Below are 9,910 nucleotides of genomic sequence, written 5' to 3' on the forward strand. Positions count from 1 at the left end.
TAAATAATTATATTATTTGTAAACAATAAGATAAGGTGTTTAATTGTGATCTTGATATCATTTTTTTTGTATTTAGAATAAGGGTTTAAAATTAACTTTTTATGGTGGTGCGATCAGAAAATCCCCTGGTTATCTAGCATTTTGAGCATCATGCGTGATTCCCCATTTGCTCGCGTTCACAAAACGTGCCGATGATGTCTAAATAAGTGTTGTAGATATGTTCTCACCAGGTTTAGAGGCTTAGTTTTTTTGTTTGTTTTATATTCTCTCAATCATTCATAGTGCCATATTTAAGCCCGCTGTCGAAGAAAGCAGAAGCATATCACGTGGCCGTAGTGTAGAGATGTGCTGGCGCTGCCTTCATCATTACACGCCGCTCTGAGGGTCCTGTCGTCTGCTCTGCCGCGCTGTCATTTCAATGGTTGTAGATGAAGAGTGGACACATTCTTAACAACATTTTGGAGGTAAGAACCACGCAATTTTATGAGTTACATTTATAGAAAAAATCATATTTGCTTTTACGTAGGCTAGTGAGAATGACCAGAGATTTTTTTGGTGAACCACCACAATGAGAACAGGATGTGTGCATGTTTCCACATGTCATTTACAACCCGTTTTCAATCTTTTCAACCCAAACTTTGTCAACATAGGGACCCTCAATATATAATATCTAAACCCTGAAGCAATTTATTATAGGTATTTAATTAATGAGCGCATTAAACTGAGGGAAAAAAGTAAGATTTCCTGAGAAGCTATTTTTACTGCGAAATTGCTTGTAAATGTAACAAATAATTACAAAGAAACATAGTATAACATTGTATTAAATGTGATTTTTTTTAAGAAAAACGACTGAAATAGTCTTTTATTGTCAAACTTACTCCATTAGTCTGTCTTATTTACAACAGCATCACTGTTTGATAATCCTTATAGCAGATTTAATAGTGACATAAAATTATCAGTTGGTTTCTTCTCTTTGCACCATTGGAAAATCGTCATGGACCCTGCTGTTTAATGGGTTAATGTGTTAAATGTCATGTATTATAAGCCAGACATATAATAATAATACAAACCCTTGGATTAACTTGTGAGGTTTGGTGTGGTTTGATTTTGTTGTCAGCTTTAAACAAAGGAATCGTGAATATTTAATGAAGATGTCAGTTTAATTTTAGACTCATACATTTAAAGTGCGTACATACAATACATTTCAGTTAAGAAATATTGCCTGGTATCTTCATACAGTAGAGCGTGTCGTCTCTAATAAGATTGAGCTTGTTTCTAAGAGTCCGCCTGAAGCATCTAAAAATGGTCGCATACACTAGACTGAGCATCGCCAGTGTCTTGACACTAATGATATGAGACAATGGAATAAAAGCTTTCATCTGATCCAAAAGTCACAGTGTCTGTCTTAACACCCGTACTGTGGTTTAATGGCTATAAAGAGGTCACAGAACACAATGAAGACTAATGCAGAACTGAATGTATGCCTCCTTCTCTCTCCACTGACTTTGTATCCGTGTTTTTCTTGACACTGACCATCAATGGCATTATTGCCAGTCCAACTGCCCCAGTTAGTGTCATTAGGTCAAGTTAAATACTAGCACTGTTTACTTGCCCAATCCTCAGTAGAATTATTGTGTAAGGTCAGGGTTTTTTCCTTATGTGAGAAGCGAGAAATGAGTAGAAAAGGAGGGACACTTAGTCAGCCAGCATGTATTTCGCATAAACATATGTGTGGGAGGCATTACTCTCTGAACTTTAAAAATGCCTTGCTCAATACCTGTACCTGTAGCACTCATTTTAACATTCTCAGATGTCTAGGCAAGAACGCTACGCTATGAATCATATAATTCACATACCAGTACATGTGGTTTCCACTCGTTTCCATTCTGATGCGCTTTTACTCCCCGTGGATGATGGGGTCTTGATGAATATTTCAGTGGCTGTCTTGTCTAGCTGGGGCAAAAGCAGGGAGTGGTATGTTGTGATGACTGGGAATGGGGGTTTTAAACATTGGAGGGATTGCCCTTCTGCTGCTCATCAATGGTCACACCAAAGTACCACCAAAACATCAATGTGAAACTCAATTACTCTGTGCCAAAGTACCACCTTGTGGTTCAATGGCTGTCGGGTGACTCAAAATGTTCTTTTAAATCTACGTGTGAAATATTGATTGTATTTTCTAAACCTAGAGAATTAATGCAGAATAAGGTAGCTTCATTTTTTTTAACCCCTTCAAACTTGATTGTTTTTCACTGGGCAATTTTTTTTCTTTCGTGGTTGATATTTGCTCTTACTTTTTATGTTCACTACAATGGAAGCCACGACTGAAACATTACAATCCTCATATTTTAACTGTGAGCTAGATTTATGAAAGGAATACAGGCTGCACTGTAACAATGAACAATGCTATAAGGATGTATAAAGTTAAGATGATAAGATAAGTTTCATGAAGTCAACATTATTTTTGTTTATTGTAGTGGGTGAATATGAAAACCAGTTTGAACACGCGAAACAAAAATGATGCTAAATAGCATTAAAAGTGATTCATTGGCTAGTAATCATAGGGGAACCACTTTAAGTCCTATATAGCACCTATCTTTAAGGAGGCTATGTAGAACCATAGAACTACCCCATTCTCCTCTCTCATATGTTTGCTATAAATGGGAATTTACAATGGCAAAAGCTGTTTTGAATCACTTTTATGCTTTTCTGAGGTCAAAACGATTATATTTTCTTATGGGGCAAAATGTATTTCCTGAAGATAACGTGGTTCTCAACACTGTATTTTCCCCCTAACTAAACTGAGAGACTAAGGGAGAGCTAGAAAAACTTTAAAGAACGTTGCAAGGGCTTAACGGATTCTTTGTATGGCAGTGATACTATATAGCACCTTAACCACCCCAAAAGACAGCTGAAGAACCAAATGTTCACAATTTTGGCAAATACCAACTACAGAAATAGAAGTGAATCGATTTGGATGCCTGAACTCTTGAGCTCAACCTTTTATTAATTAAGCTCAATGTAGTACAAAAAAATCTCATTTGTTCTGTTTAACATATTTAGTTAAATCAGACGTTTACCTTTTTGTCTGTTATTTTTTTTTATTAAACTTTGCAATTGTAATTTTTAAAACTTTTCTTTAATTTTCCAAACTTTAATACTTAGTTTTATTTTTTTACTACAGTTTTTCATTTGTTAATTTATTTAATTATGATAAAACTTTTTTTTTTTAATACTGAGGAGCACCGCACATGCTGGAAAAATACGATTATTGTCCCTTTTGACTTAACAATTTAACTTAATTACAATAATTACTTGTTACAATAAGTACAATACAATGTGGCAAACATTAAAAATATATATATTTTTAATTAGTACAACCAAGTAGTTAATTGATTAAAAAAAAACAAAAAAAGCATGGCCATAGTTAATAGTGTGTGTGAAGGGATTCTTTAGCCTTACACAAGAATTAAACTTCAAGCTCATTTTATGACGTATACTTTATGTAGAAAGTATTCTAATATCAATGTATTACCTGATAAAAATGATTCTGTGGTGAAATAAATACTACAGAAAAAACAATTGGAATTTCTACATGAAAAGGTTAGTTCAGGCAAATGAACTAAGTAAATTCTATATACTCAATTCAAACTTGTAGAAATTAAAGCATAAATATCAACGTTATAAAATTAATTAAAACTACTCAACTTTGCTGATACTGGTTTTACCTTCTTGCAATGGGGTTCGAATAATTAATGAGGCAATGTTTTCAGTTTTTTTCCCCATTGCTTTTGTTGTTAGGTTTAGTAACCATTTGGAGTTCATTTTCTACTCTAACAGTAGTAAAGTTTGATTACACAACTAGTTTGCAACTAGGTTTTTAATTTGTACTGCAACTACTGATGAACTCATAGCGGTACTGATAGTTTAGTTAAATACTTGTAGTTTTGTACAGTGTAAATACAGTGCACTGTTTTTTTTCCACGTCATGTGCAGCAGTACTCCTACAGTTCCATTTCACCACTTATTAAGTTGGCTTGGAAGAGCCAACTTACTGATATTCTTAATAAACTTATTATTATTCTTCTTCTGAGACTAAATTTGCAACTCTAACTCCTCCTAGAGCTTTAACTCCTCAAACTCCAAACTCGGCTCAGACTCTCAGACTGTTCTGACTCGAGTTGCTATATCTTTTCTAACTGATCCGACTCACGGTTTTCCTAAAAATGACTCCCAAAACTCGGAAAAATCCCATTGACTTTCATTGACGGAATGTTCAAATGAGCCAAGACTGTTCAAACTGACCAACTGACAAAACTTCAAATCTAAACACTGAAGCTCAGACTCACTCAAACTGACATTCTATAAACTATACACTCATTTAACTCATCTATCTATCTATCTATCTATCTATCTATCTATCTATCTATCTATCTATCTATCTATCTATCTATCTATCTATCTATCTATCTATCTATCTATCTATCATTTAAACTCATCTCTCTCTCATTTAAACTCATCTCTCTCTCATTTAAACTCATCTATCTCTCATTTAAACTCATCTATCTCTCATTTAAACTCATCTATCACTCATTTAAACTCATCTATCTCTCATTTAAACTCATCTATCACTCATTTAAACTCATCTATCTCTCATTTAAACTCATCTATCACTCATTTAAACTCATCTATCTATCATTTAAACTCATCTATCTATCATTTAAACTCATCTATCACTCATTTAAACTCATCTATCTATCATTTAAACTCATCTATCTCTCATTTAAACTCATCTATCTATCATTTAAACTCATCTATCTCTCATTTAAACTCATCTATCACTCATTTAAACTCATCTATCTCTCATTTAAACTCATCTATCACTCATTTAAACTCATCTGTCTCTCATTTAAACTCATCTCTCTCATTTAAACTCATCTATCTCTCATTTAAACTCATCTATCTATCATTTAAACTCATCTATCTCTCATTTAACTAATCAAACTTTTTTAAACTTTAAACTTACCATTCTCATTCAATGGTAAATCCCATAGGGATTTTGTATTGAGCATAGCTCAGACTCACAGACTCACAGAGACAAGGGGGTGGGCCCAATCTACTCAGACAACCAATCACTATCTCAGGATCATGATGATGCTATTAAGCCCCGCCCTAGCAACCGTTTAGAGCTCCCTAGCAACCAATCCCATAGACTTCCATTGAAATAGATCAAAGTTATATCTCTGGATAGGAGTGTCATAGAAACATGAGGGTGGGTTTGATTGACTCAGGGCATCAACAGCCAATCACAAATCAACTTCAACACTTCCTAGCCACGCCCTAGCAACCATTATCGAGCACCCTAACAACCCAAATCCACAGTGTATATCTTCACATCTGAACATCATAGAGACACGGGGTTGGTTTATATCATTCATACAGGCAAGGGGATTTTGGGGAATCATTATGGGATGCTGCCAAGCCACTCCATAGCAACCAAACAGAGTACCCTAGCAACTGTTCAGAACTCTGCATCAGAAAATCGTAGAGACATGGGGGTTGGTTTATATCATTCATACTGGCAAGGTGATTTTGGGGTAGCATTATGGGATGCTGCCAAGCCACTCCATAGCAACCAAACAGAGTACCAGAGCAACCGTTCAGAACTCTGCATCAGAAAATCGTAGAGACATGGGGGTTGGTTTATATAATGCGTACTGGCAAGGTGATTTTGGGGTATCATTATGGGATGCTGCCACTCCATAGCAACCACCCAGAATACCCTAGCAACCACATAGCAACGTCATAGCAACCACCCACAACACCATAGCAACCGCCTAGCAACCACCCAGAACACCCTAGCAACCACCTAGCAACGCCCTAGCAACCACCCAGAACACCTTAGCAACCGCCTAGCAACCACCCAGAACACCCTAGCAACCGCCTAGCAACCACCTAGCAACCACCCAGAACACCGTAGCAACTGCCTAGCAATGCCCTAGCAACCACCCAGAACACCCTAGCAACCACCTAGCAACGCCCTAGCAACCACCCAGAACACCCTAGCAACCACCCAGAACACCTTAGCAACCGCCTAGCAACACCCTAGCAACCAATTGTGAGTAAGTGTGTGTGTGTGTGTGTGTGTGTGTGTGTGTGTGTGTGTGTGTGTGTGTGTGTGTGTGTGATACAGATCTATCTATCTATCTATCTATCTATCTATCTATCTATCTATCTATCTATCTATCTATCTATCTATCTATCTATCTATCTATCTATCTATCTATCTATCTATCTATCTAACTTTAAACTTATTAAACTATTTTAAACTTTAAACTTATTAAACTATTTTAAACTTTAAACTTATCAAACTATTTTAAACTTTAAACTTATTAAACTATTTTAAACTTTAAACTCATTAAACTATTTCAAACCTTTTCAAACTTTCTGATCAACTCTCTTCCAAGCCAACTTAAAGTTTGTCATCAAACTTTTTTGTCTAGTTCTCATTTCTCTCTTTATTTCCCCCTCAGATATGATGCATGTATCCACTGTGGCACAGACAATCATGGTGACCATGAACCAAAGTGCGAAGGTACCGTGTGAGATATCATACGAGGAGGACCGCATTCCTCTGATGGTGCTATACATTGTGGTTTTTATCATCGGCTTGCCAGCCAACTTGGTCACGGTCTACCTCACCCTCCACCAAGTGTGTCGTAAGAACGTCCTCGGCATCTACCTGCTCAGCCTGTCCTTGTGCGATCTTACTTACCTCTTCACGCTGCCTCTGTGGACAGTGTACGTCAATAATAACCACGAGTGGCCCTGGACCTCGATGGCCTGCAAAGTGACAGGCTTTGTGTTCTTCAACAACATGTACATCAGCATCTTCCTGCTCTGCTGCGTGTCCATCGACCGCTATGTGGCGGTGGTCTATGCGATTGAATCCCGCGGTCTTCGCCAGAAACGGATTGCAGCTCTCATAGCCATTTCGATCTTCCTGGTAGTGGGCTTGGGTCACACGCCCGTCTTCATCATGCGCGAAGGGGAAGCCGCCAAAGGGAGTCGCCGATGTTTCGAGCCCGGCCAGAGCTCAGAGCTGGTTACGGCATTCAACTATGCTCGGGTTTGCATAGGCTTTTGTATTCCCCTGGCCATCCTGATCTTCACAAACAGAGCCATTCTTGCTAACGTGCAGGCCAGCACAGGCCTCCAGCCCCATCAGAAAGAAAAGGTGCGCTACCTGGCTGTGGCGGTGGTGACGCTGTTTTTGATCTGTTTCGCTCCGTACCACATTATCCTGCTCATGCGTGCTCTCACCTTCCACTTCCCCAGGGAGGAGTGTCACTTTGAAAAGCACATCTACACGCCCTACAAAATCTCTTTGGGACTGTCGACTTTCAATAGTGCCATCAACCCAATTCTCTACGTGCTCTCCAGCAACAATATCCGTCAGGAGATCAGAAGAGGCATGGCGTCGCTGTGTAACAAAGTCAGCTCGAGTCAGCGCTCGACACACAGTAGCCAGCACAACATGCACAGCTCCAAAACCAATACAGACCCCGTCCAAGAAAAGGGCAATGAAATGAAAATAACTTGTACCATACCATGCTAACATTGTAAACGCATTGAACATAAGTATTTTTTGATTGATGTGCCATAGCTTGGACCTGAAAGGAAAAAAATCAGGAAAAGAAAAATCAAGGTGCAGATTTGTTTGTTTTGTATATACAACAACACCCTAAGGTGTGTAACAGATGTTGCAAAAAAATCTAAAGTGAATTTCCTGCCGTGATGTAGACTGAAAGGATCTCACGATAAGATCATCTGTGTTTTCACACCTCTGCTTCCGACACAGAACGTTTGAAGCTGCAGCTTTTGACTATCTTAAGCATATTCTCACCACACTTGTATTTGCATTTATGTGGCCTTTGTCTGGAATCAGAGATACCACAATAATAACTGTTACTCTGCGTAAATTAATGTTCACAAAACAAAATATTAGCAGAAAAAGTGTATGCCATTCAGAACGTGTATGCATCCAAAAGGTATAAATAACAATACTTGCAACTAAGTGCCTTAAATGTCTGCAAATCCCACAAAGATTTGATGCCACAAACTGAGCACAGAGTCAAATCTGGTGATTGGTTCATTGCAGCAGCTCAGTACCTTCTGATTCCATGTGGGTTGGTGAAAATGTGCAAATGTATCAAGTCAGCCAATCAGATTAGAGCTTGCTGTTTTGGCAAGTGCACCAAATGGTCGGTGGATGGTCTGTAGGCTAATATCGGAGACGGACTCTTTCAAACGACACTGTTTTCCTTCTGAAATAATTTACTGTTAACATAGGTAAATGTGTCGGCATTAAAGTGCATGCCTTTTAGTGAGAACAGTGTCAAGTTTAACCTTAACATGTATATAATTACTTAAATTATTGTTTTTTTGTTTTGTTATGTTTGTTTTATGATGTTTTGCATTATAATGAATATTGTCATTTTGTTTTCTTGTTATTTTAATGAATGCCAATTTCAGGATTCGACACAATCTATTGTATCGTTTTTCAAGCTTTGTTAGGTGTAACGCTTATTTTGCTTGATTTGATATTTTCCCATGTCATTTGTCCCATTTCCCAAGTCTCGTTTGTAAATTAGACTTTAATAATTAGCAGTCAAGCTTTTCTCATACAGTCTCAGTAAATTAAGAGGGACAATTTACACATGTTATTCTTTTTAAGAAATTGTAAATAAACTTGAGCAAGATTATAAGAGTAACATAATTCCTCATGTAAACTTAGCTATACTGAAAAAGCTGTTATTAAAAACATGTTTACTATGTGTTTCACAGACACATAGCATTCTCAGGACACAATGAAAAGTAATTATTTAAACTAATTACGAGTTAATAGGATAATTTGTCAATTCAGCATTACATATTGAAAACGGTTGCTTTCTGTGTTCTGATGATTAAAAGTTTGGTCGCTGAAAATGGTCTCTGGTGTGTTGAGGTGTACGTGTGACAGATTACTATGAATCCCGAATCCTGCAGTCATACTTTTGAGTGTAAAAATGCACATGACATTCTAGGTGTCTTTCAAGCAAAAGATAACAAGCCAGACAGACAAACACATGGTCATCTGGTATGTCTTTCCTGAATAATTAACTCTGTGACCAAGGAAAGTTCCTAATTGGCCCTTCCCTCAATGAATAATTAAGTAGCCAGCAGATGTCCTCAGCCAATAGCAAACAATGAGGCCAGTGGTACCCGCCCCTGTTGTGAAGCGCCCGGCATCTGGCTGAGACGCAACAGACTGAATGACTGTTTTTAGTCAATATTAACCGCCCTGCCTCAGTTTGCGGTCATGTGTTCATATAGATTCCACTTAACAACACATCACTGTACAAGACGTGTGTATTCATGTCAAATGTGTGAAACAGAAGTTGTTTCTGTGAAAATGGCAGTGTTGTTTCTTTTTTTTAAATCTATGACGGATCCCCAGAGCTGGAGTGTTTTCCTTTAAAGCCATTTCCTTTTGTTCTGTTGGCTCTAATTCCCTCTTTCTTTCTTTCTTTCTTTCTTTCTTTCTTTCTTTCTTTCTTTCTTTCTTTCTTTCTTTCTTTCTTTCTTTCAGTATCCCTCTTGATATGTTTCATGAAATGTGTGAATTATTAATGCATTAACAAAGGAATTCTAAAGAAAACATTTTGTATTCGGGCACTCTAGAATCGTTAGACCTACCTTTCTGTGGGAATTCATCACTCTCACCCATGGGATTACCAAAACCATATAATTTTAGTGTCTTGATATTTTCATTTAAAATCCATTATAAGCTTATTTCATGCCCTCAAAAATTGAATTGTGTAGCCTATATTTTTATTTTATTTTATTACTTACACACTTTTGAAGTGTA

The 9,910-nt window shown here is 37.3% G+C and overlaps 1 protein-coding gene across 1 annotated transcript; it reads left to right on the top strand.

The window, feature by feature from the left end:
* Positions 1–227: 227 nt before the first annotated feature.
* gpr132b (G protein-coupled receptor 132b) lies at positions 228–8,982 on the top strand. Its single transcript, XM_067418503.1, has 2 exons — positions 228–464; positions 6,534–8,982. The coding sequence occupies exon 2, from the start codon at positions 6,536–6,538 to the stop codon at positions 7,616–7,618; it is 1,083 nt and encodes a 360-aa protein (XP_067274604.1). The 5' UTR covers positions 228–464; positions 6,534–6,535; the 3' UTR covers positions 7,619–8,982.
* Positions 8,983–9,910: the final 928 nt, after the last annotated feature.

The sequence above is a fragment of the Pseudorasbora parva genome, chromosome 15 (assembly GCF_024679245.1).
Source record: "Pseudorasbora parva isolate DD20220531a chromosome 15, ASM2467924v1, whole genome shotgun sequence".
Classification (NCBI taxonomy): Eukaryota; Metazoa; Chordata; class Actinopteri; order Cypriniformes; family Gobionidae; genus Pseudorasbora; species Pseudorasbora parva.